At 36.0% G+C, this 27682-nt stretch overlaps 1 protein-coding gene across 2 annotated transcripts in view; it reads left to right on the forward strand.

Annotated features, from left to right (window-relative positions):
• Nucleotides 1-27682, forward strand: part of TNKS2 (tankyrase 2) — a 53468-nt gene that overhangs the window by 15638 nt on the left and 10148 nt on the right. The window contains exons 9-23 of one of the 2 annotated variants that reach the window (XM_045853833.1): nt 236-357; nt 2921-3012; nt 3095-3173; nt 6235-6406; nt 8424-8503; nt 12569-12714; nt 13277-13442; nt 14040-14259; nt 16569-16678; nt 17390-17578; nt 19625-19877; nt 20928-21010; nt 23898-24018; nt 26016-26113; nt 27136-27210. In XM_045853833.1, coding sequence (XP_045709789.1) covers nt 236-357; nt 2921-3012; nt 3095-3173; nt 6235-6406; nt 8424-8503; nt 12569-12714; nt 13277-13442; nt 14040-14259; nt 16569-16678; nt 17390-17578; nt 19625-19877; nt 20928-21010; nt 23898-24018; nt 26016-26113; nt 27136-27210 — 2006 coding nt within the window. The remainder of the gene's footprint in view (nt 1-235; nt 358-2920; nt 3013-3094; nt 3174-6234; nt 6407-8423; nt 8504-12568; nt 12715-13276; nt 13443-14039; nt 14260-16568; nt 16679-17389; nt 17579-19624; nt 19878-20927; nt 21011-23897; nt 24019-26015; nt 26114-27135; nt 27211-27682) is intronic. The other variant, XM_045853834.1, reaches the window with a different exon arrangement.

Consider the following 27682-nt stretch of genomic DNA (forward strand, 5'->3'; position numbering starts at 1 on the left):
TTGGCCATGGGCTACATCTGTGATAGAGTTGGGGATAAACTGGGTCATAACTGAGGTGAACTGGAACACCACTGTTTCCCTTTCTGGGGGTTCTATTTGTCTTTAGACTCTCAGTTTGGCTATTTTGGTAGATAATTTTGAAAATAATTTCAAGAAAAATACTGTGTCTTTTACTAGGTGAATCCTGTCAATTTGACTATTCTCATACAGATTTAAATACTTTTTCTTCATCTAGATGAATTTAAAGGCCACTCTTTGCTGCAGGCTGCACGGGAAGCTGACGTTACACGAATCAAAAAACATCTCTCTCTGGAAATGGTCAATTTTAAGCATCCTCAAACACATGAAACAGCATTGGTAATGTTTCAGATTTAAGTTTTTACAATACAGTAACCAGAAATACGCAAAACTAGTCATTATTCTACCTCTTCTGATGATACAGGGTGACTATCATAATGTCCTCCTACTTTTAGTAATAGCATTGTTTTAAAATCTGTGCTTTTTAAAAATTAATACCTGCTCATATATAAAAAAGTATCAGACAATACAGAAAAATGGACAACCTGAGCCCCGAAATGCAGTGCTATTGCTCATTTGAGTATCCTTCCAGAAAAATGCTTTATGTATGTACTGGATATACTGTGTATAGTTTTTTATTATCATGAATGGTACATATAATTCGCTTTTTTATTATAAAATTATAACTATTCTGTGATTGGAAATTTGAAACCCGCCCTAACCAATGTGGCTCAGTTGGTTGAGCATCCTCCCACAAAGTAAAAGGTCGCCAATTTTTCTCCCAGTTGGAGCATTGTATAGGAGGCAGCCAGTCAATGTTTCTCACATCAGTGTTTTTCTCCCTCCCTTCTCCTCTCTCTGAAAATAAATAAATAAAATCTCTAAAAAAGAAAAGTCGGAACCACTGAAAATAATAAGAAAGAAAGTAATTCTGCCACCAACATAAAAATCACTTGGTTTTCCTTCTACTATTGTGATTTCTTTCAAAATTAGATCTAAAAGTCAGTATATTTTCTCTCTCTATTGTGTGAATAAAGTGTGTGAGTAAAAGCTATTTCCCTGATGGAAATAATGACCCCGGTGGAACTGCAACAAAGTAAATGAGAACCAAGCAGTCTATGAAAAAGCATTCAGAAAAGATGGGAGCTAGTAATCATAAGTGATGGAAGATAGGAAAGGGAATGGTGTAATCAGAGACTACCTTAGAAGCAGAAATTTAAAAGGAAGCAAATCCTGCTGTATGAATTGCAGAATGTGCTTTGAGTGAGGGAAGATGGCCCTAAATAAATTGCCATGTTTAGGGGAAAATTTAACTCATGTAGCCTTACATATCAAATTCCTTTTATGGTTTATTTTCTTCCTTACAATGTGACATAAACTATGTGAAGGTTATGTAGAAACCTATATATAAAACATTGTAGATGGTTTTTTCTACTTGTAAAAATTATCCAGGTAAAACAATAGTAAAGCCACAGACTAATAAGAAACGCTAGTGCAAAATTAAAATCATAACAGCATAAAGATGATACAGAGAGACTTGTAAAGACTGAGATGGAAAATTTTCTGGGTCTGAACAGCTTACACTACATCTTGATTTTTCCCTAAATATTCTGCTATTTAACACCTTAATTTTGTTATTAACCTTAAAACATACTAGGAGTTAAGTACTAGATAGTTGTCCAGGGGCAGTGTCTTCCAGGTTTCCAGAAATTACAGGCCCTGTCCCAGGAAAGGGCAGAGGAATAGAGGAGCAATTTGAAATGAATGCGGTCAAAATTCTTGGAAATAAACTATTTCCAGTCTGTGTACTATCCTATTAGATGCCCTGGAGTGGTTACTCATAACATGCAAAGGAGCTAGGCTTGCCAATTAGGAAGGGTTTTATTGAGAGCAAAGGAATGATTTTTGTGACAGCAACAGCATCAAAAAAATGGATCTGAAACAAAGTCATGAAGATTGGATAAACTTTGTAATTAACATCAGGTCAGAATCAGAAAACAAATTTCCTATGTACTGTGTAGTTAGCTGTATAAAACAACTTAGCTTCTAACAGTTATCTAGAACTTTTATTCCATGAATTTCAGGTTTAAATTTTATCTTTATACACACACACACACACACACACACACACACATTGATTTAGTCATTCACACATTGATTTAGACATTTTTTAAACACCTGTTGTGTATTCATGTCATCCTGGATGTTGAGGATGAAAAGATCTGGGACATGACCACAAGATACTTAACTAAGTTTATAATGAGTGCATCCCTGTCTCCTATCTCTCTTACTCCTTGATATATCATACACATTCATGCTGCCACATCCAGCTTGAAGTGTATCATTTTCTACCACTGATATTTGCCAAGCAGGTAATCCAAGCTCCTTGTTCTGCTGGAACAGCTGATTAAAAGAGAAATAAATACTACTCGTCAACAAATACTGTTCCATCAGCGCTATTAACCAGGCAGCAGCATCCAGAGCTGATGAGAGCTATGTTATTTCTTCATGTAAAGAAACCCCAGCTTTGGGGGCATTTTATTAATGAACCTTTTAAAAATAACATAAGCACCATTCTCAATGGGAATAGTTTTGAGTATTGGTCACATTAATTTAAAATTTTTATCACAGTAGTAGCTTTTTCAAAGATGTAAGAAAAACTATAAAGTTTGATCAGAGTATTTAGTAATAGATGTTATCTAGTAAATAAGATTTTCAGACCCTGCCAGAATTTAGTAATCGTTGCACATTCTATCCAATAGAAAGTCTTTGAGTAACAAAGTTTTTAAAAAGTTGGTCAAAAATAAAAAATTAAAATAACTTCTTGATTGGACACAAATATTCTTAAATAAAAATCAATCACATATAGTCCTTGATTAATGCTGCAATTTAAATTATCTAGCATTGTGCTGCTGCATCTCCGTACCCTAAAAGAAAGCAAATATGCGAACTATTGCTAAGAAAAGGAGCAAACATCAATGAAAAAACTAAAGAGTAAGTATAATTTTAATAATTAAAAATTATTGACTTTTTTTTTTGAAAAATACATTTATTTGGCTGGCTTTTTCTCTTTAAGATTCTTGACTCCTCTACATGTGGCATCTGAGAAAGCTCACAATGATGTTGTCGAAGTTGTGGTGAAACATGAAGCAAAGGTATTACCTCTTTGGTAATCTTTGGTAATCCAGTGAGTTATTTTGTTTAGCAAATGAAATGCCTGACTTTTTAAATGGTTCACTCTCTTATAAGTATTACTGTTTTCCTCTTAATCTGTACTTAAAAATAGTCCTGCAGATACTTTTTCTTTATCAAATTTTTTGCTAGAAATCCTATAGATTTATTCAAAATGACATTTTTCTTATATATCCTTTATTCCTTTTAACCACCACCACCAGTTCACCTCTCCTGCCCCCGCCAACCCCCCCACTCCCTGGTCCAGTTATCCTTAAGGTCTTTTTGTAACATTCTATATAGTCTTCAGGAAAATATCCCTAGCTACAGAATACTGATTCTGACCTATCATATTTTCCAGTATTCTTTTCTCATGTCTTTTGTACCTAGGTTACCATGATAACTCCAGTTATTTACCCCAGCCACAGTCTTTCTCACCCTCTGTTATTTCTGTGACTAAGCCAAAGAACTTGGAACAGAAAATGAATTATTTAAATAACTTGACTAAAAACATAGCTCCCTATATTGGGAAATGCTACTCATATTGGGAAATTAATATTTTTTAGTTGGCATTTATGCACACTGCATTTTATTTGTTGAATAATTAATTATGTTGTCATCCAAGCTACAAATCATTTCTTACCCAGGAACTTTAAAAAAAAAATAACCATCTGTAAAAGATAAACATAGCATTCCAGATAGGGGTGACAGTCACCTAATTCAGGAGTTTTACAAGTTTTTGGGTTTTTTTTTAAAGATACATTTCTTTTTTTAAAATCCTCATCTGAGGACATGCTTATTGATTTTAGAGAGGGGAAATGAGAGAGGGAGAGAAACATTGATGCAAGAGAGAGACATTAATCAATTGCTCATACGAGCCTGGACTGGGGACTGAACCTACAACCCAGGCATGTTTTCTGACTGGGAATGGAACCCACAGCCCTTTGGTTTACCCGATGATGTTCCAACCAACTGAGCCACATGGGCCAAGACAGTTTTTAGCTGCAGACCCTTGCCTTTGAACAACATCGTTAGTAGAAATTTATTATATAACAGAAATAATGAAGCTACTCTGAATAAAGGGAGAAAAATGAAATAGAGATCCCTTCCTCCTTAGATCGCCCCGAGGCTCTTCTCTAAATGTGCTTTGCAGAATAGTTTTCTGATCTGTCCTTCCTTGGGCTTCGCACTCAAGTAACCACTTAGAATTCTACAGTTTCTTTTTCTGTTGCCTCTCAGTGTCTTAATTTCTCTTTGATTTGGGGGAATTCTTGATGATGTATAATTTTCATCTTTCCTATTGTAAATTACTGAATAAAGTTATTTCTGCTTGACTGCTTGTCATATCTCATTTGTCTGTACGTTCTGTAACTTTTCACTACTTGCTTTTTTGTGCCTGAGATGCATTACTAGAAGAATATCCGGATGCATATTAAGTTTGAGTTGTGAAACTCAGTGAAACAAGTCTTGAATAGGGTGGCCAGCCATCCAGGTGTGTCCAGGACTGAGGGAGTCCCAAAATTTTACACAGTATTTTCAGTGCTAAAACTGGGGAAGTCCCAGACAAACCAGGTCACGTTGGTCACACTAATCTTAAAACGGAGTGGTACCCAATTTAAGTTTTCAAGTGAATGTACTTCATATTTTAGTGAGTCTTACCCTGCACATTTTAAATTACTTTTTAAATAAATTACCCTGCACATTTTAAATTACTTTTTCAGATTCCATAGGCTGGAAATGAGCCATTTATATGTAGTCTAGTTTTGGGTTCATTAAGAAAGTTTTACTAAATTCCCGTTTAAATTCTTCCCAATTTCATGAATATAAATTGGACAGTGTCTCAAAACACACTAATGGCCACAGGATTAATTACCAAGGAACTTAATTTCTCAGTTATGTTTTGAAGATTTATTTCCCTGGTTGGGAAGGGTAGAGTAAGGATGAGATGGGGGAGTGTTACAGGTGGGGTTTTTTTTTATGATGAACAGTTTTAAAAATACAGCCAAGTTGAAAGAATTTTATAGAGAATATGTGCCCACAAGCTAGATTTTGTTAACATGTTGCTACATTGCTTTATTACATATCATTTTCTCCCTCTCTCAATATATCTTTATTTTTTTGACATGTCAGAGTAATTTGTACATTATTGCACACTTCTTAAGTACTTTCACATAGGTGGCATCTAGAGGTCAGTATTCATTTACAGGCTTTTTTAAGTGTAAAATTTACATGCAGTGAAATGCACAAATCTTAAGTGTACATTTACTGAATTTTGACTAATGCATACACCCGTGTAATCAAAACTCACCAAGATACAGAGCATTATCTTATGGCAGAAGACAGGACCCCCATTCAAGGCAATCTCCATCCCTAGAGGCAATAATCATTTTTACTTTTTCCTACATAGGTTAGATTTGCCTGTTTAAGGCCTTTGTGTCTAATGAATCATATGATGATTATACTTTTGTGTAAGGCTTTTTCCTCAATATACTGTTTTGGAGATTCATCCACTTATGAATAGTTTGTTCCTTTTTATTGCTCAGAAGTATTCTATTGTGTGAATATTTTATAGTGTATTTTGTAAATACAGGTTATATTTTATTTACATGATAAAAAAAATGTGGATGATTAAGCCAATAGAAATAAGTGTTTTAATGCTAACCTAATCTCTGGATTTGTTACTATTGTCTCTCTCTGGGTTGTTCTCCACATTTCTGGACCTCAGAGAACCATAAAAATACATGGATTAGACTTTCTTAGGCAATGTCTAGCTCTGAATGCAGTAAACTTATTAATACTTTGATGTTAAACACAGCTGTTACTCAACATCTTACCCTTTTAACCCAAAATTGAGTCTTCCTTCTGCTGTCAGCCTTCATGAATTAGTGGATTTATGTTCTAAATTTGGGCACAAATATTTGTTTTGAATAGGCTTCTTAAGAAAATAGTTGAGGATTTTAAATTAGTAGCAAATGTTAAATACATGATTGGATGATTTAAAAATTTGCGTTGAAAGCTAATTTCAGCTTTTTCTGCATTATTCAGGTGAATGCTCTGGATAATCTTGGTCAGACTTCTCTGCACAGAGCCGCACACTGTGGTCACCTACAGACCTGCCGCCTGCTCCTGAGCTATGGGTGTGACCCTAACATCATATCCCTGCAGGGCTTCACTGCCTTACAGATGGGGAATGAAAACGTGCAGCAGCTTCTTCAAGGTATTAACTGCTTCCATGAAATTATTGTTTAACCTTTAAATTTTTTCACACACTATATAAGAGTTGGTAGTAAAAGGAATTTATTTTAGAATTTTTGGCTGTTATTTCTTCCTAACTTATTATAATTAATGTCCAAATGTTGTTTAATCTTTATTAGGATTTTGTTTCAGTAGCATTTTCTGCCCAATTTCTCTGAATAAATAGCTGACTCAAGTTTTTATCTAGAAAGCTTTTATGAGTATGGTACAATAGTAGATATTTCTTTTTAAAGAAGGGAAAACTTTGAAAGGTAGATGTCTCTTGGTAGAGTAACCATAGTGATAAATAATACTTGAAAGACTAGCCCTACTTCTATGCTTTTTTTTTTTTTTTTAGATTTTTCATATGTAGGGCATGTAGATTTTATGCAAGGTAACCAACCATTTGACTTAATACAATTTATTTAACTATTCACCCTTTCATTACATCTAAAAATATTTAGACTAAATATTTATATACAAGTTATAAATATCTACACATATCTTAAAAATTTTAGCCTAGAAATCTGGTCCCATGATTTTAAAGTGTCTTTGCCTACATGTCTACATTTTACTAGAATTTAAGAGTATCTGACATCCCAAAGCTGTAATGAGAAGAAATGTAACAGATCAAGCCTTTTATATCTTCAGTAGTCACACTTGATGAGATCCTTATACCTGTGGTCTAGAAACCACACTTTGAGAAAAACACTCCTTGACTAGGTAGAGGCTGGTTGATAAAACCTCCTGGAAGCTGCCAGAACTGTGAGCTAACCACAGGACTACGTTACTTCCCCGCATACCATGTATTTGTTTCAGTGTCATTTTGGCTAGCCCTATTCAGTTGCCTAGTGAGGGAGATTGACAGTCTTGGTGGTTTTATGCAAAATGCTGTTACCTACTTTTCCAGCTAATTTCTTAGAATAAAGTATCACAGTACAATTCCCAGATCAGAGAATAAATGTAATTGTTAAATCATCTTCTATAAATGTTATGTACCATTTTATGCTCTACTACTAACAGTATATGACAGGATCTGTTTTTTTTGTCAGCCCCTAGGTATTATAATTCTTAATCTTCTCCTCGTGTGAATTTGTGTGTGAATTACAGAAGTAATAGATGCTTTGTTAATACAAATCACAGAAATACTGTCATGTAGCTCCTCCATTTCCTCTTTGCCCACTAATGGATGAAAAATAAAGTGCATTACTTTGCAGTTTTAAGATACGTGTTGTGATATTTTTTCCATTTTTTTCTTTGTCTTACCAATTTGTTTAATGCTTTATTTAATGCCTGGGTAAATATTTTTCCAAATCAATTTTGATTCTGCTTTTGATGTACTACTCCACCACATTTTTCTACTACAAGATAAAAACGCTTACTTATAGTCTCTTCTATTATATTTAAGGTTTAATTTTTATATTTAAGTCTTTAATCCATCTGGAGTTTATTTTGTTCTAAGACGCAAGGTATGTGTTTTTTCCTTTCCTATGGGATTTATTTAAGCTATAAAACAGACTTCCAGACCTGAAAGTGAGTTTAGATATCTTCTAATCCAACTTCTCTCATTTTGAAACTAAGAAAAGTCTGAAGCCCAGAAAGTTCAAGTGACTTACCCCAGTCAGATAGCTAGTTAATGTCAGAACCATGGTTAGATCTCTGGTGGTTGCACTACTCTATTTTTCCACCATTCTACAGGCTTGGTTATAGAGCAGGCCATCTTTCATCATCTATTTTATGTTCCTTTACATTGTCTAAGTCACACTTTATGGTTATTGTTCACATTTACATGTATGTCACTTACATATGTTTCCAAAAAAAGTTTCAAGAAAGTCTTAACTCTTTTTCCTCTAGTACCATAGGTATTTTGTAGATTTTGTAGTAAAATCTACCCAAGTAAAAAAGAACTCTACTTTCAGATAAGATGCCTCCCTTAAAGCTTGGTGGTTCTTCCTTCTAATAGGAGGAGTTAATTGCTCTTTCCTTCTTTTTCTCTTTAGAGGGCATCCCATTAGGTAATTCAGAAGCAGACAGACAACTGCTGGAAGCTGCAAAGGCTGGAGATGTAGAAACTGTAAAAGTAAGAGATGATCGTATGTTTTTTACTTTGAATTTTTAATTTGACAGTGTTTGATGTATCTATACTGTTAAAATGAAGAGCCTAGTTATTTATGTGTACCTTGTTTTAAAAGATAAATAATGCTAATTTAGTTCTGAACATTAGAATCATTAAGTAATGAAAGAAACTTTTTAGTTTTACATATATTTCTGTAAATGCATCACAGTCACAAATTTAAATAAACTGCATGTTTATGGAAATGCATTTTGTTTAAAGGACCTGTACATTTGTCCCTTTAAAAGAATAAGGTATATCCCCCTGACCAGTGTGACTCACTTAGTTGGAGCATCATCCTACAGACCAGGAGGTTGTTGGTTTGAATTCTGGCCAGGGCACATGCCTGGGTTGTGGGTTCGGCCCCTGGTTAGAGAGTGTATAAAAGGCAACCAGTTTATGCTTCTCTCTCTCTCATTGGTGTTTCTCTCCCTCTCTCTCCTTTCCCCATCTCTAAAATCAGTAAGCATATTCTTGGGTGAGGATTAAAAAAATAAGTTATATCAAATTATCGTCTATTGTTGTTTACATTTGACATACAAAACAAAAAGGCAGAAAAAATTAAACAGTGTCTTATTCCATCTATACATTTCTTCTCTGAGGACCCAGTGTTTAAACATAATAATGATGCAGTGTTGCCACTTTTCAGAGCCACAGTCTCCTTATAATCTTAAACTTATCCAAACTGAATTTTTTATTCCTCAGAGGAGCCAACTTCAGCTCTTATTCGGCACCCAATTCCTGTAGTTGTCTTACTTAGAGAAACTGGTTACTTCCTTAGATTTTGCTTTACTTTTCACAACAGGATCATATCTAATGTCTTTAATGCCCATACCAGATATTTCTGTTACCTATCGTAATTGTGTATCCAGCTAAATATGTAACTCAAAAGCCAAACATTTTTGCAAGAGCAAAATTACTTTTTTTTTTTTAATTTTATTTATTTTTTAGACAGAGGGTAAGGAAGGGAGAAAGAGAAAAACATTAGTGTGTGCTTGCATCCCGTGTTCCCCCTACTGGGGACCTGACCCACTACCCAACCATGTGGCCTGACTGGGAATCGAACCGGCAACCCTTTGGTTCACAGGCTGGTACTCAGTCCATTGAGCCACACCAGCCAGGGCTAACTCAGCATGTTTTACGCGTTTTAGTAGTCCCATAATTTTTTTTCATTTTGGAAAACTTTTTTTTTCTTTTTTGGCAATTATGCTGTTTTCATTTCCAAAGCTACTAAGAGAAAAAAACTTCGTTGTACCCCCCTATTCACCCCACATGTTTTCAAAGCAGTGCGAGTCCTATTTTAGGGACCATTAGTAGGTAATAAGAAGTTCTATAAAAACCTGAATATATTGATTTGATTCACAGGAGATGTATCTATTTGAAGCAGTATCACCATATTTTCATATGGTGTTCTCCATCCTGAACAAACCCACCCTGCAAAGACAGTTTTAGATTTTTCTGAGAACAGAATATGAATGTTAGTCTCATCTGAACTTGAACATTGAGAAAATTTATTCACTATCCTTTCAAATAAAGAGATCTCTGGAAGTTGATTTAAAAGTTCATGGATCCTATCCTACTGCTTTATCTGTGTAGGTAGTACAGCTATTCCCAAATAACTTCAGGTTTTATTTTTAAAATAATTTCATTTTTTAAAGAAAGATAGTATTATAATTGCAATCTTAAATGTTTGACGAGTTTTATATTTCCATTCTTAGTCAGTTAAGTAGGCGGCTAAGAGGATATTGACAGGAGGATTTTGTTTCTATTACTGGCTACTGGTTTGTGGAAAAGCAAATCACTTGAGTTAAAGGTAATGAACCAAAATATTTCCTGCAGAAGTGATCAAAAATTAAGTTAAAGGAAACTTTAAGTTCAGGTAACTTAAGTTAAACTTAAAGGTAACTACTTAGTTAAAAGGCAACTAGCTGATTTTTTATTGGGGGTGGGTGATAAGAAAAATGCTTGTCTACTTATATATGTTAAAGAATATAAACCTATATTCAGTATAATAATAGTAAAGACAAGACTATTTTTGTAAAGTTAGAAAGAGTCTAGAGGAAGAAACAGATAAAGAGGTGAAATAGGGGACAGGAATTGGATTTAGAGAATAAAATAATGCAGTTGGATTGAGAAAGACCTTCTTCTCTCCCTTCTTCTCTCAGACTAGTCATCAGGCTGTCTTCTTTCACCTCTCCTTTTAACATCAGTTGATAGAACTTTGTCTTCATCCACTCTTCTATTCCTTATCTAGCTGTAGACAGGTAAATCACTGGGACAATAACATCTGCATATTACCCAGTGCATACTTATGTGCTCACTTATGTTTTGTGGTGATCCATAGACTAGATGCTTCCTATTAGAAAACCTTCTCAGTCTGGATAAAACTAAACTGACAAGTAGGGAGTAGTGTGGCTAGTGATAACTACCAAACCTAGCACCTGGCATATGTATGACAAAATACTCAGTCTTAGAGCCTGACACCAGACCATGAGATGCCATCTCTCATATGGGACCCTGAATCTATATATCTGACAACGTCTTGTTTGGATAGCATAAAAGAGCTTTATCAGTCCTGTGATTACACACCACTTTCAGAGGTTAAACCCCTGAAAGTTGATCCTTTGGTTTATTGGCACTAGGTTATTCTACTTTTAGGGTAGGATAGTAAAGAGAGAAGGGTTTTTACTTACATTGATAATTCATTTGACTTTTTTTGAGCTTCATGATTTTTATTACTGGTGTTGCTTTGATTCCCCAAATGCTCATGCAAAATACTCTTAAGTATTTTGAGTGTTGCCATACTCTTACAGCCTTTCTCAGCTAGGCATTATCCTCTAAACCAAAGAACACAAATAATTATTTGATTGACTATTTTCTTCTCCCAAGGATGGTACATAAACAATAGCATTCTATTAGTTAATTCATTCCATATTGTGCAATATAATTCTGTAAATGTTGTTCCATGACTACCAGCATCAGCACCACCTAGGAATTGGTTAGAAATGCAAATTCTCAAGCCCCAGGCAAGACACGCTGAGTTAGAAAAGCTGGAGGTAGGACCGAATGCACATGAAAATTCGAGAATCACTGGTCAAGAGCATTACTTTCTCAATCTTTAACATGCTTACAGATCACCTAGGATCTCATTAAAATGCTAGTTCTGACTCAGTAGATGGGGGTCTGAGATTCTGAGTTTTCAACAAGCCCCAGGTGATTCTGATGCTTTTATGATGCAGTGTACTTCCACATATATTTGCCAAAAGTGCAAGTTATAATTGCTAATAATTCATACTTAGAATACCTTTATGTAAATAGTAGTAGTGGTAATGATAATATTCACCTACTAGTTTTAGCAAAAGAAGATGATATAGGTATAGAGGACCAGAAGGATTCCCAATAAGTGACAAGATGAAATAAGAATAAATAGCACCCTGGCCAGTGTGCCTCAGTTGGTTGGACTGTCATCCCATAACCAAAATGCTGCAGGTTTGATTCCTGGTCTGGGTGCATAGAATCCCTAGTCTGGGCGCATATAGGAGACAACCAGCCGGTGCTTCTCTCTTGCATCGAGGTTCTCTCTCTCCCTTCCTCTCTCTAAAAGCAATGGGGTAATGTCCTTAGGTGAGGACAAAATGAATTTTTTTTTTAGGTTTTATATATTTCTCTTTAGAGAGAGGGGAGGGAAGGAGAAAGGGAGATAAATAAACATCAATGTGTGGTTGCCTCTTAAGGGCCCCCTACTGGGGACCTGGACCACACCCCAGGCATGTGCCCAGACTGGGAATTGAACCAGCAATCCTTTGGTTCACAGGCCAGTGTTCAGTCCACTGAGCTACACCAGCCAGGGCAGGACAAAACAAAACAAAATTTTTTTTTAATTTTTTAAAATAAATAAATAGCAAATAGTTTCTGAGGATGCTGAATTGATGAGACAAAAAATAACTCAGATATTCAAAAATTCTACTAAATGAATGAAAACAAGAAACCAGAATGTGTAGCATCATGTGTTTTCTGGGTTCCATCCTATAGAAATTGTGTACTGTTCAGAGTGTGAACTGCAGAGACATCGAAGGGCGTCAGTCTACACCACTCCATTTTGCAGCTGGCTATAACAGGGTGTCTGTGGTGGAGTATCTGCTGCAACACGGAGCTGATGTGCATGCTAAAGACAAAGGGCAAGTACCAACAATTGCCATGACCTCTCTTTCCATTACCAGACCTTTTTAGAAAAATCCGAAAATATTTTTATGATAGTTGTCAGCTCTTTATTTGCAGGGACATCTGTTCTTTAACATTAAATTAAATTTAGCTTCTTCATTTTAGTTAAGATTTTATGATGGTTAGCATTTATAATCAGACTTACTTGCATAATTCCCTGTATTTTACAATAGCCAAGGAGATTGCAATGTTAGTGTAATATTGATTTAAAATTCTTTTCAATTTGCTTTCAGGATATTTAAATTCTTCCAGTTTATCTTAAAATTATTTTTCTCTAAAAATATACATTTCCTAATTGTAGATATTGAGTATGTATGTTTGTTATATTCTCTGTAATTTTAAATATTTCATCTTTGCCAGCACCCCAAAAATAATTCCACTTAGTCTTTCAATAAATATTTATGTTCTATAAAGTATAATCAGTATAATCCCTTGTAGAGTTCAAGAAATTTATCAGCTGTATGTAATTATTTAAATTAAAACATATTTTTGTGTTGTATTATTTACTTTTTTTTCCAGAGGCCTTGTACCTTTGCACAATGCATGTTCTTATGGACATTATGAAGTTGCAGAACTTCTTGTTAAGCATGGAGCAGTAGTTAATGTAGCCGATTTATGGAAATTTACACCTTTACATGAAGCTGCAGCAAAAGGAAAATATGAAATTTGCAAACTGCTGCTCCAGGTATATTTAAGTACTTCTATTCACAGAGTATATTACATAGAATATGTTTGAGACTTCTGATTCTAATGGAAACTTAAACTAGTAATTATCTAGATTTCAGAATAGTATTCAGGAATAGTACTTTAATCTATGAGTATATTTATCACACATAGATTTATTATCGTATAAAGTCGATTATCATTGCCAAATTGTTCTGGTAATGTTAAGTTTCTTATTTAGTACTTTAACTTCAAAATAGTTCATGGATTGTGTAATGTCTAAGCCAGATTTATTGAACACTAATGAAGTTGATAGTACTGGTTCAATACAGGTATCGGTGTAGATATTTTACAGTAAAAACAAGAATAAAGTTTGAATTTATGCTTCATTTCAGTGTTTTAAAAAACTAAAAATGACATACATAAAAGTTCATTTTTAATGAAATATTTTAAGTGTGGTTTTTTGTATATTAAATATTAATAACAGTCATGTTAACCTTTAAGGTTAGAGTCTCAGCAGAAAATAGGTTTTTTAAAAATAGAATTACATTGCCTGTTTTCTCATTGACCAAGTACAAACTTGAGTCAATTCCTCTTTTCTACTTTTTCACATGTCCAGCATGGTGCAGATCCTACAAAGAAAAACAGAGATGGCAATACTCCTTTAGATCTTGTTAAAGATGGAGATACTGATATCCAAGATCTACTTAGGGGAGATTCAGCTTTGTTAGATGCTGCCAAGAAGGGTTGTTTAGCCAGAGTAAAGAAGTTGTCTTCTCCTGATAATGTAAATTGCCGTGATACCCAAGGCCGACACTCAACACCTTTACATTTGGCAGGTAAGGGAATGATGTTTTGCACATTTAGGCTGGTGACTCCTAAGATTCATTTTACCTGAGTGAAATGTTTTCTACAAGTAAACATAAAGAATTCAAATCAGATATCTTCTAATACCACTGTTACACTCTATAGTGTATTTGTACAGAGCAACACTTGTCCATAAAGTGAACTTCATGTTCTTCACTCTGCTGGTCACCATGTGCTTTGGAACTTTTATTTCAGGTTACCATGTTATTTGAATCATCTTTGATACATAAGTTTAGGGTACAGACACTTGAAAAATATGCTTGCTTGAGCTAGCCCTCCTCATGGGAAGCTAAAGCTTTCTTCTAATGATAGCTGTTAAGCACAAACAGAAAAAAAAGTCTTAAAAGACTTTCAGAAGTTACATAAATCTCTTGCCAAAGTTATTTCTTGTATTAGTTATAAAATACCATAGACGGGTGGCTTAAACAACAGAAATTTATTTTCTCACAATTCTGGAGATCAAGATGTTAAGGACTGGCTTCTCCTGAGACCCTTCTCGTTGGATAGCAGATGACCGCCTTCTCACTGTGTCCTCACATTGCCTTTTCTTTGTTGGGCAGACATCCCTGTATGTCTCTTTCTATAGGTCCTAGATCTTCTCTTATAAGAAACCAGTCAGATTGGATTAGGACCTAGTCTGACTGGCCTTGTTTTAATTGAATTACCTCTTTAGAGGCCCTGCCTACAAATACAGTCACATTTAAGGTACTGGTGGTTAGAGCTTCAACATAGGAATTTTGGAGCACACTTGAGTACATAATATATGTTCTAAGTCTTCAATAAAAATATGCACTCTGCACCTTCATTTTTAGCACACGTATACAACATTGTGGCTTCAGTACAGCTTTTTCACCTGCATTGAAGATGCTAGAGTTTGGGCCATTAAAATCACTGAGCCCACAGCATAGGCAGTAGACTTGTGTCATAGACATGCTTGACTTATACGGCTTTATCTATATACACATGGTTTAAAAAGAGAAAGTAGATAGTGCAGGTGTTTCTGCCTCTCTGTAACATGGGAGATGGAAATCTATTCTTCTCCCAATTCATTTCGGTCTCTGTAGGAGTAACTGTTCCTGGTGTTCAAGGGATGGTTTTGGTTATATGTAATTTTCACCTTTACATTCTCACCCCATGTAAGTTGGGACCCCACTATCCAAGGAAAAGTACTCCTCCATCTATGTATCTGCTAGAGAATTTTAGAAGTGATAAGCCACAAATGGTAATATGGTGAGAAAAAGCTTTTCTACTTCCACTGCCCATCAGGGGTTTCTAGTTCATGCAAGACTAGATGTGTGTGACCTGACCTCTGATTTGAATTGTGGTGTGTATTTTTATTTATATTAGCTTCTTATATTTTTATGGAAGCTTATCTACAACACTTAACATTAATATTTAAGTTATTTGTCTTTGTAAATGATAAATGTGTTGTATATACAAAATATTTCCACCCTCTTCAGCAGTATTATACCTTGAGACCTAGAAGCTACGTATCAATGTAATACTTAGCTTATGGCAGTTTCATAGTTTCGTTTTTTTCTTTACTTGATCTTAATAAATTTTTTTGCTTTAGATCCTTTAGCAAAAGGATGAAAACTACAATAAAAAAAGTAAATATGAATAAAATATTTTGAACTATTTTAAAGGTTCAAGTCATATCTGGTTTTATTTTGGCAAAGCTAAGTTCCAGATTTGCTTTCAATCTATGAATATATGTCAAAATATACTTCACCATAAGAGTATGTACTAAGATAGGTGACAGTTCCCAAGATGACAGCTAAGAGGTTATGACATTTGCAAAATAGTAAGTTGCAGTTGACAGCAATACATAGGTCCTGCTGTTAGACTTGTAGGTATGTGTACTCCTCTAGTGTACGTTCTCTAGCAAAAAGCATGACTTTGTGGCCTTCTGGAGAATTAAGGTCCTGAGACCCACACTGGGTAGCTGTCTTCTGCTCTGTCAGCCACTTGTGTTCCTAACTTAGCTTTTATATGTTTGAAAGTCTTTTACTTGTAGCCCTTTTCTGGAAGTTGTATATAACAACCATGAAGGCAGGGACTTTGATAAGAAGGTTTTTAAAGATACGGGCAAATCAGTCAGGTTCTCTAAAACAAATGGGTGTCATAACTGAGAGCTTCCAGCTTGGGGCCAGTAGGCAGATTTTTTCCCATAAGATAAACTTGTAATAGGCTTCAATGGGGAATTTCAGATTTCTATAAATATATGTAACTAATTTTTATATTAACAATTAAAAGTAATTTTACTTCTTTTCTAAATCAGCCGGTTATAATAATTTAGAAGTTGCAGAGTATTTGTTACAACATGGAGCTGATGTGAACGCCCAAGACAAAGGAGGACTTATTCCTTTGCATAATGCAGCGTCTTATGGGGTGAGTTCTTCATGTTAACTTGAAAAATCTCTGAGATTTTCAAAGTGAAAATCAGTATTGCAGTTCAACAGGAATTTAGTTTGACTTTCTCATTTTATAGAGAAGTAAATATGAGAGCTAAAGAAAGATGTTAAATAACTTCCAAGTTTTAGTTCTGAATCTGTTGTAAGCCTCCTGTGCGATGTGCAGCACATTTGTCATTTATTGCCTTACCATCTATCTCTTATTTTCACTGAGCTTTTAATGTTTTTTGGTTTGTTTGTTTGTTTTTTGGTGCCCAGGAGACTTGTTGGGATTCATAGGAATCTGTAGGTTCAGATGCATTATCCCTGACTTTTTACTTCCCTAAATGTCACAACCAGTATTGACTATCTTCGGTAGTATAATTTGAGTAATTGAGGAAATCTGCTGATTTATAAATTGATATTTGTCAGTTATAACATGTGAATAAATGAGAAATTGCTAAAGTCCTATTGGTTTAGTTCCTTTTTTTAGAGAATTCTTCATATTTTCTAGATAATTTCTTAAGTAATTTGAATGTCTACTGCAATTTTAAATTAACTACCCATAAATTATGATGTTGGGGAGAAACAGTTTTTCCTTTCCAGACTAAGTATGAAAAGAAGGAAAAATAAGTATATGGCTAGTTTCTTTTTAGAAACTAAAGTGTGATAAAATTTCAGACTATAACAGGATTGTTTTCTTTTACAGCATGTAGATGTAGCAGCTTTACTAATAAAGTATAATGCATGTGTCAATGCCACGGATAAATGGGCTTTTACACCTTTGCATGAAGCAGCCCAAAAGGGACGGACACAGCTTTGTGCTTTATTGTTGGCCCATGGAGCTGATCCTACTCTTAAAAATCAGGAAGGACAAACACCTTTAGATTTAGTTTCAGTAAGTGATGGGCTTTTTGAAAAATCTTAGCACTTTTCTCACTTTTAGAAATACCCTTGGTATATATAAAATGTCTTCATGATGAATGTGTAAAATCTGGTTTTTAGCCCAATTTAAATGTAGGACTTTTTTGGTGTTAAAATATACTAATTAAACAGGATTGTCAGTTATTGTGTTTTAAATAGTTTGGGGAAAAGATGTATATGGTGTAGCTGCTTACATTAGTTGGGAAACAAAACAGCACAGGACTCCACCAAATGCTGTTACAGTGCATGTGGTGCAAGATAGTACCCGAAACGGGCCTTGATGAATTTCCCCAGCTGGGGACATTATCCTCAAGGTGCAGCCATAAAGCCTGCTTCTGCTAGATTCCCTTCCACACCACCTCATGCCAAAGTTCCTTTGTCTTTCCCCACTAGAACTGTTCATGAACAGACTTGCTCCTCTAGTTTTCTGCAGAAGCCATTTTTCCTCTCCTGAGGGAAACTCCTCAAGAATCTGTTCTAGCCTCTGCCTCTGCTTTGGCCACTGTAACACAGGTGCTGTCTTGTCTCCACCACTAGGAAATTGATCAGAGCAATGCAGGGAAAGGGAAAAGAAAGTCTTGAGGGAAGAAGGGATATGTCCTCTGCGGACTGCTTTCTCCTGAGAGAGAGAGAGAGAGAATCCATTGTTACAAGTTACATTGAGAAAGCTAATTTAGTTCAGCTGCATTGTGGGTTAAATAGGTTTTTCTCAGGGTTACAGCCCAACCATATTTGCAACATTTTTATAGGGAAATGTATTTCCCATTCCAGCTACCTTCAAAGTGAACTTTCCTTATTCAATCCACGTATTCATTAGTCCACCAGGTATAATTGGCAATGAAACAGAGTGCTCTAGAGAACATGTATGGGCTTTAGAGTCAGAGTGCCTTAGATTTCCAGCTCTGCCACTTACAGTTACACAGTCTTGTAAGTTGCCTAACCTCTAAACCTCAGTTACCTCATCTATAAATGGAGATAAAATATATCTGGTTAATATGAGAATTAAACACAGTAATAGTGTACTTAAAGTCCTTGGCATGTACCGGGTACATAAAAAGCACCCAATAAATGGTGCTAATGTTATTTTAAAATGTTGTATACAAACTGTGAGTCCCATGAGAGTTCTTAGACTAGAGGGAACAAGAAGATAAAAATCAGAATATGCAGTATAATTAGTAACTAACCGTGGAAACAAGTACTGGTTTACTTCTTGCGGAATGTTAACTAATTGAGCATTGGGAGAGAATGGTGTATGTCTCTAATTAAACAAATTAATGTACCAGTAAATTTGGGGATTTTTTTCAATTCTAGCATATTTCATTAAATTCTTACCTTTGTTACCTCCTCTCAAAATGTTCAGTTTTGAAGAATAAGTATATTATTAAATATTTTCCAAGAAACAGTCATTATGTTTGTTAAAGTTCTGTGTAGGTTGAATTACTTCTTTCAGAGTAATTGTGAATGTTAAAAGCTTTAACATTGATATTTAAGTTGATATTTTCAAAACAAACTGAACTAACTAGCAAAATCAATACAGACTATAGATAGGCTGACAGCTGGGGGGTGGGGGAGCAGTTGGGGAGAGGGGTCAAGCAAAAAAGAGAAAGAGCTCCCAGACATGAACAACAGTGTGGTGATTGCCAGGTGGACAGACTGGGTGGAGGTGGCAAAAGGTACAGGGGGAATAAATGGTAATGGAAAAAATACAATAAATTAAAGTGAAACCATTGATATTTTTAATTGTAGTATCAAATTTGTGGGTGTTTTCATGCTTTGCCACATTAATAGTTTTGATTCTGTGTCTTGGAATAGATGTTCTCAGTTATGTTTTGTATTTAATAACAATATAGCTGAATATAATTTATTTGCTTCACTTTTTAAAATAATCATTTTTATATTAAAAGCAATTCTAGTGCAAATCTGCTGGGGTTTGTCATATTTTAAAGTGCATTCTATTGAGGATAGTAGAATTTAAAAACTTGCTTATTACAGATTTTGTCTCTTTTGACATGTACGTTAGGCAGATGATGTCAGTGCTCTCCTGACAGCAGCCATGCCCCCTTCTGCTCTGCCTTCTTGTTATAAACCTCAAGTGCTCAATGGCCTGAGAAGCCCAGCAGCCACTGCAGATGCTCTGTCTTCCGGTCCGTCTAGCCCATCAAGTCTTTCTGCAGCCAGCAGTCTTGATAACTTGTCTGGGAGTTTTTCTGAACTGTCTTCAGTGGTTAGTTCAAGTGGAACAGAGGGTGCTTCCAGTTTGGAGAAAAAAGAGGGTGAGATTCTATAAAAGCAACTTTCTTACTCATATTATAGCATATATTTGACATTTAGAATGCTAAGAAGTCATTTTTTAACTTTAACTTCGTATCAGATTAACATACTGTCATCTGAAAGTTTTAGCCTTTTATTCTTTTTCTTACATTATTGTATTTCCTAATGACACTTTCTCCTTCCAGGTTGAGCCTTGATTCTGCTAACCCTCTCTCTTTAGATATAAATATGCTTTTTTAAAGGTTTAGAAGCCCTTTTGGTTGAATAATTATGCCTTTATTTACCTCTTCCAGTGTATTATTACAGGGTTACAGAATACTTTTTATCCTGTGTCAAAATACCAAAACTTTGAAGATCATTTTTGAAGATCAAAGATAAAAATACACACACATAACCTGCATTCTCGAAAAGCTGTTCTCTTTACCTTTTACCTGTCAAAATTTGTCTCACATTATGTGACATTATAAAACTTTTTTTCATAAATTTTTTTCTGAAGTAGCTTACATCCTCAAATACAGGGAAAATTTTTTTTAGTGGAGATAAAATTGACATGTAATAGTAGTTTTCAGCTCTATAAAAACTTATTTTAAAGATAGTTAAAAATAAATTTTTTTAATGAAAAGCTCTTTTTTTAAAGATTTTATTTATTTTTAGAGAGGGAAAGGAGGGGGAGAGAGAGAGAGAGAGAGACATCAGTGTGCGATTGCTGGGGGTCATGGCCTGCAACCCAGGCATGTACCTTGACTGGGAATTGAACCTGCAACACTTTGGTTCGCAGCCTGCACTCAATCCTCTGAGCTACGCCAGCCTGGGCGGAAAGATTTTTTTAACCTGAGATGTCCTGTTGGTAAACTGTTTCTTCTCATTATGAATCTTATAGCATTCTCTTTGCAGCTTTTGACATTTTGTTTAGTATTCTATCCAAAGTAGCTATTAATATTTTGCTTCATTTTTACTTTCTTCATGTGTATAGTAATATTACAAAGCTTTTTAATAACAGTACCTACTATTCTAATGGTGACTTTTTTTGTTCTGGATTTCTTATTTTCCAGTTCCAGGGGTAGATTTTAGCATAACTCAATTCGTAAGGAATCTTGGGCTTGAGCACCTAATGGATATATTTGAGAGGGAACAGGTGAGTTGATGAATTGTTTTGCTTGGTTTGGTGTTTTAAGGACCCTCACGGGACATGTTTGAAATGTTCAACTTGTTTGGGGGTGAGGGAGGGTATTTTTTTAAGAGACTAGAAATCAGTTACTCTTCTAACTTGGCTTGATCATGGAATTTCTGTTCAGTGTATTAGCACATAAAATTGGCTCTCGTGTAGTGATAGTGAAATAACTTTCTTGAATGAAAAGTTTATCTTATTCAACCCTGAAAATAAATTAACCTTGAGCCCCATTTGTTTAGTTCTATTGTGTTGGTCACTTCCCACTGGAAGCCTGGCGCTTCACTAGCTGCTGTGTAGATGTGCCAACTATATATCTGTGCTCCTCCAGAATAGTCCCAAATTACAGTACTCTTTGTCGAAATACAGTTACAGGTTTTTTGGTTCAGAACATATAGTTACTATAGACTTGTACCCTGAGGAACTTCTGATTTAGTTAATGGAGCTGTAATAGGAACATATGAAAAGTTAAGATTTTTTGGCATCAGTTTTAGAAAGTCAAAGAAAAGATTACTGTGAGCTAGACTATTCAGAGAGAGCTTCATGGAACACATGTGATTTTAAAAGAAGAGGACTTTTAAAAATGCGTTTAGTTTCACAAAGTGGGAATAATATGTTTGAGATAAAAGGATTAATTTGATAAGTGATGCATAAGTACCAGTTAGCATAGTCTGGAACTTGGGAGAACCATTATATGAAAGGGTTGGGGGTAGAGGGATGATGGAAAAGATAGAAAACTGTACCTGAGTTGATTAATTGGACAGCGCTTTTTTTTAAATATATTTTATTGATTATGCTATTACAGTTGTCCCATTTCCCCCTTCTCTCCCCTCCACCCTGTACCCCCTCTCCCACCCACGTTACCGCCTTTAGTTCATGTCCATGTGTCATACTTATGAGTTCTTTAGCTTCTACATTTCCTGTACTATTCTTGCCCTACCCCTATCTATTTTCAACCTACATTCTATGCTACTCATTCTCTATACCTTTTCCCCCTCTTTCCTCCTCCCACCCCTCTGCTGCTAGCCCTCCATGTGCCCTCCATTTCTGAGGTTCTGTTCCTGTTCTAGTTGTTTACTTAGTTTCTTTTGGTTTTGCTTTAGGTGGGGTTGTTAATAATTGTGAGTTTGCTGTCCTTTGACTATACATGTCTTTTCTTTATCTTCTTTTCTTAGATAAGTCCCTTTAGCATTTCATAAAATAAGGGCTTGGTGATGATGAACTCTTTTAATTTGACCTTATCTGAAAAGCACTTTATCTTCCCTTCCATTCTAAATGAGAGCTTTGCTGGATAGAGCAATCTGGGATGTAGGTCCTTGTCTTTCATGACTTGGAATATTTCTTTCCAGCCCCTTCTTGCCTGTAAGGTCTCTTTGGAGAAATCAGCTGACAGTCTGATGGGAACTCCTTTGTAGGTGACTGTCCCCTTATCTCTTGCTGCTTCTAGGATTCTCTCCTTCGTTTTTACCTTGGCTAATGTAATTATGATGTGCCTTGGTGTGTTTCTTCTTGGGTCCAACTTCTTTGGGGCTCTCTGAGCTTCTTGGATTTCTTGAAAGACTGTTCCCTTTGCCAGATTGGGGAAGTTCTCCTTTATTATTTGTTCAAATAACTTTTCCACTTGTTGCTCCTCCCCTTCTGGTACCCCTATAATTCAAATGTTGGAACGTTTAAAGGTGTTCTGGATGCTCTTAAGCTTTTCCTCGATTTTTTGAATTCTTATTTCATCATGCTTTCCTGCTTGGTTGATTCTATCTTCCTTCTGGTCCACTGTATTGTTTTGAGACTCAGATTCCTTCCTTTCACTATTGGCTCTCCTCCGCATATCTTCCTGAATCTCTTTTATGGTAACCTGCATCCTTTTATCTAAATTGCGCCCAAAGTCAACCAATTCCATGAGCTTTCTGATCACCAGTGTTTTGAACTGTGCATCTGATAGATTGGCTATTTCTTGGTCGCTCAAAAGGATGAGTCCTGGGGGACTGATCTGTTCTGTTGGAAACATGTCTTATGTCTTTCCCTGTCCTTTTTTTTTTTCCGGTCTGGTTGCTCTTGTTACGGTGGGGGGGCGGAGCCTTAGGTGTTCACCGGGGCTGGGCGCCCCAGTCGCTAGATTGTGACGTTATTTGTGGGGGCGGGGACGGGAGGGAACAATGGCGGTAGTTCCGTTCTCCTGGTCTCAGACCCTTCTCTGGGCTCCTGGGCTGCGAGCTCTGCCCTGGTCCACAATCACTGACCCACTGGGTCCGCCCGCCGCAGCTTGCGCACTCAGGGATCACCACTGCATTCTTGCTCGCCCCGGATGGCTGTCGCACTGATTTCACGCCAAATTTTCCCCGACCTCCGCGTACCACGGACCCGCGCCAGCCCCGTCCCGCCCAGCTCGTCGTTTCCTACCAGTCTGGACATACGAGTCTACTTCAACTTCTTGGCTGTCCAACTTCCATTCAGATAAATCCTCTGTCCGCTCTGAGTGTCGTTCTATCTGTAAATTATTGTTGTTCTATTCTTGGTTGTGCGAGGACTTCTGGTGCATCCACCTATTCCTCCATCTTGCCGGAAGAGGGGACAGGGCTTTTTTTGTTCCCCAGTTTCATTCTTCTCAGGTGCTTATGCTAAATGATAACAATATTTTTGGTAGTTCCTGCCTCAACTTTAATTAAGTTAGCTAGTTAGCTAATTAGCTGCAGCTTTTTATTTTCAGTTTCAGTTTAACAACTGATTTACTTTTCATTCCTAAACTGTTCAAAAGGTAATTTGAAGTAAATGTGCGAATCTAATACATTGTGAGATCACCAATATATGAATGTCCACCAAATAAGTAAGTCTTCTAAACTGTTTTATCTTTTGTAAGATCACTTTGGATGTATTGGTTGAGATGGGGCACAAGGAACTGAAGGAGATTGGAATCAATGCTTACGGACATAGACACAAATTAATTAAAGGAGTTGAGAGACTTATCTCTGGACAACAAGGTATTTCACTTTAAATCATTACTGTTGTCAGTTTAACAGTTTCCATAAAAGCAGTCTTCAGTTTACTAACTGCTAATGTAAAAATCTGTAGAAGTCCATTTGATACAAAGATCTTTGGGAAACCTGGAATCAAGTCTTAACTCTGCTACTATTAAGCTTCCTGAGCTGCTGCTGTTTACTATATGACCCTAAATAAAATTTCTGGGCCATTTTATTTCTCCTGAATGTTAATACTTAAGAAAATACAAATTGCATTTTTTCAGTAGATGTTAACACTTCCTATGAACCAGGTCCTGAGTAAAAATGATGGATTAATTTAGGTCAAAAATAACTATTTACTTACTTACTGAGAGAGGGGATGGGAGGGAGAGAAATATCAATGTGTGGTTGCCTCTCACATGCCCCCTACTGGGGACTTGGCCTGCAACCCAGCTATGTGCCCTGACTGGGAATCAAACTAGCAACCCTTTGATTCGCAGGCGGGCACTCAGTCCATTGAGGCACACCAGCCAGGGCCAAAAATAACATTTTAACTTCATTGTTAAATTAAAGAAGTGATTTACTCTGGGGTTAGAAGTAAATACACTCTACTTGTCTGGTAGGGTCTAAGGTAAAATGTTTAAAATGTGAGATAGTCTTGGATATTTATACTAGAGATGACAAAATTTTTATAAGATAAAGAAGAAGGAAAACCCATGGCTCCCTGGAATGTTTATTATACAATATAAATTGCATCAAAAATGAAGAGGAACTAGAACCCTCAGTCATGGACTGCCACTGCGACTCTCCTACAGTATACCATCTGGTAGCGTAGCAAGTGTGGTGGAGTACTTGGAACAAGGGCCATTGAGGAAAGAGTTGGGTTGAAAGGGAAGCAGGCAGGGTTCGTACAGGAAACACATTATAGTACCTGGCACACAGTAAGTCTGCGCTGAAAGGCTCAGGAAGCAGTGATGGAAACAAGACACTGCCTCCAGTTGGTGGGTGTACGTACCTCCATACCACCTCTTGCCTGACCTAAAAGCCTTAGCTATTATTTAGTGCATAAAGGCAATAGATTACTTGTCCTGCTGTTTCAGCACTGATAAGCATCTGTCTTCAGGGTAGTCCAAAGATGGCTTCATCAAGCATTTGTCCAGTCTTTATTCTGTTAAGTCTTTATTCTGTGAAATAGTCACCTCTATGTAGTCTCCCTGCTTTCTATAGACATTGTAATTCAGCCATACCTATTAGTCTTTATCAGAGTTTGGCATGTTGGTTATTATTCAGACCAAAACTCAGAATAGTCTCCAGAGGCAAACCATCATGCACTGACCCAGCAGTAAAAGATTTGATCCCTACCTAGGAAAATGGCAGAGCTTTGGATTTCTTGTAGAGATTAAAGGAGATTTGTTACAAATATACCAAGGAAATGGGGAGATTCTGTTTAAAGTTCCACTTGAAAAGCTGTGTGAGAGTAAAATTAGAAAAATATGGCTGTCTGGACCATTGATATCCAGGAAGCATGACATTCATTGCACTGAATTAAAGACTTATGGGCTAGAATAAAGTATTCAGTAGTTAGTAAACTTTATGGACTTCTCAATCTAGGATGATTTAAAATTAGTTGAGATCATGCAAGTTTCATCGTAATTCTTCCTCCTACTTAGAAAAGATAAAGGAACTAAATGCTGAAGGGGCTGCACATGTAGTAAAGGAGATAATTCAAAGAAAATAAACTCATTAAGAAAGGGGGATAAAGAATAGAAAGATTTTTCTGAACCATTCCCATAAAATCCTTATGACTTACCAGGTTAAAAACTAGTAGTATAAATGCAGTGTGATGTTCTGGTTTGGACCTTGAAACAGAAAAAGGACACTGGTGAGATAAACTGATGAAGTCTAAAGTTTTTAAAAAATTGGTAGTAAGTATCAGATAAATCAGATTATTTTTGGTTGATGTTAATTCTTTCTTTTTGGAGCAAATGAATATTCTACCTTCAAATTTCCTTTGATAGGTCTGAACCCATACTTAACTCTGAACACTTCCGGCAGTGGGACAGTTCTCATAGACCTGTCTCCTGGTGATAAAGAGTTTCAGTCTGTAGAGGAAGAGGTATGTTCACACACCTTAAATAAATGTTGGTTCCCTAGTTAAGTGTCCTGGAGGTTTCTAGATCTACGTGAAAACATAGTAGGGTATTTTAATTGTCCCTAATTCATCTACCTGGAAAACTGTCAAAATCAGCATTTCAGCTCAGTAAACCTTAACTTCAGTAACTTGGTTCAGCACTCCAGTTAATATTAACACAGAGGTTGCTGTCATTTGAAAGAAAATGCAAATGTCACCTCCCTTCGTGAAGGCAGTTACAAAGGCCAATGTCTCAGGCAAGACCCAGACAGAACAGTGGGTGACGCTTAACCCAGAAAATTTTTCTTCTAGCATTCTTTCTATAAAATTCATGGATCCACTGAAATCTTTTTATTATTTTTTTTTTTTTTTTAAGATTTTATCAGAGAGGGGAATGGGGCAGGGAGAGAAACATTGATCCATTGCCTCTTGTATGCACCCTGATCAGGGACCAAACCTGCAATCCCAGAACCGGCTGGCCTTCGCTTTGTGGATGACTCCTAATGAACTGAGTCACATCGGTCAGGGCTCCACTGACACCTTTTAATAATGCCTTACACTTTTAAGAACATGTACCTTATATATGTGTGAGCTGAGCACAAAGACACAAAATTGAGAGAGATTTAGTTCTAAAACCCAAGAAAGTCCCACTCTTGATGAAATACCAAATTGTGCTTTATTAGGGTGAAATGAATGGAAACAAATCTTTTTGGTGTGTCACGTGGTTAGCTTTATATGTTTAGCTCACCTATGAATCCAGTTGTTTCTTTCCTCCAGTTTGCATTACGTAGTTTTCACCTACAAATACTGTTTTCAGAATGATAGTACTAGTGAACAGTTCTCACTAGAATATAGTACTTGTGAACTTACAGAATCATCCCTTAAACAACAAAAATATTAAAAACCCATTTTATATTCTCAAAAATAGAATCATGTGAGTCAAGAACCATGTTCTCCAAATCAGAAAAGACATAAAAACTAAATATTTGAAATGTTTTTTTCATCAGATGCAAAGTACAGTCCGAGAGCACAGAGATGGAGGTCATGCAGGTGGAATTTTCAACAGATACAATATTCTGAAGGTAATAAGTTAGTAAAAATAAAGTTTGCTGGGAACATAGTTTTCAAAGCCCAAAACCATAATTAAGTTTCATAAGAATATAGTGATCTATCCAGCCCAAGAAGTCTTTGATATGGCATCAGGGGATATTTTGGGAAAGAATATACCCTTGGAAGATTAAGGTTCTGAAAATCCTGTTCTGTTTATATCCAGTAAGTCAGTGCTTGTTGAACATATTCAAGTTTAGGGATTGTGCTTTATCTTGGGGTAATGATAAGTACAGAGTTAGGACTGTATATAAACTATTAAAATACTCTGTGGTAACAAAGCTGAATTTTTTTGTGGCTTGTAAAAGGACTTCATCTTTATAGTTACATTAACCTTTTTCAATTTGCCCTGGCTACTCTAGATTTCTATAAGTCCACATACATACCACTTTTCTGTAATTTTAATAATATTCCCTCAATACCTTTATCTTTTCCAAAAACAATCTT

The sequence above is a fragment of the Phyllostomus hastatus genome, unplaced genomic scaffold (assembly GCF_019186645.2).
Source record: "Phyllostomus hastatus isolate PE091 unplaced genomic scaffold, TTU_PhHast_1.1 phas_scaffold_1066, whole genome shotgun sequence".
In the NCBI taxonomy this organism is placed as follows: Eukaryota; Metazoa; Chordata; class Mammalia; order Chiroptera; family Phyllostomidae; genus Phyllostomus; species Phyllostomus hastatus.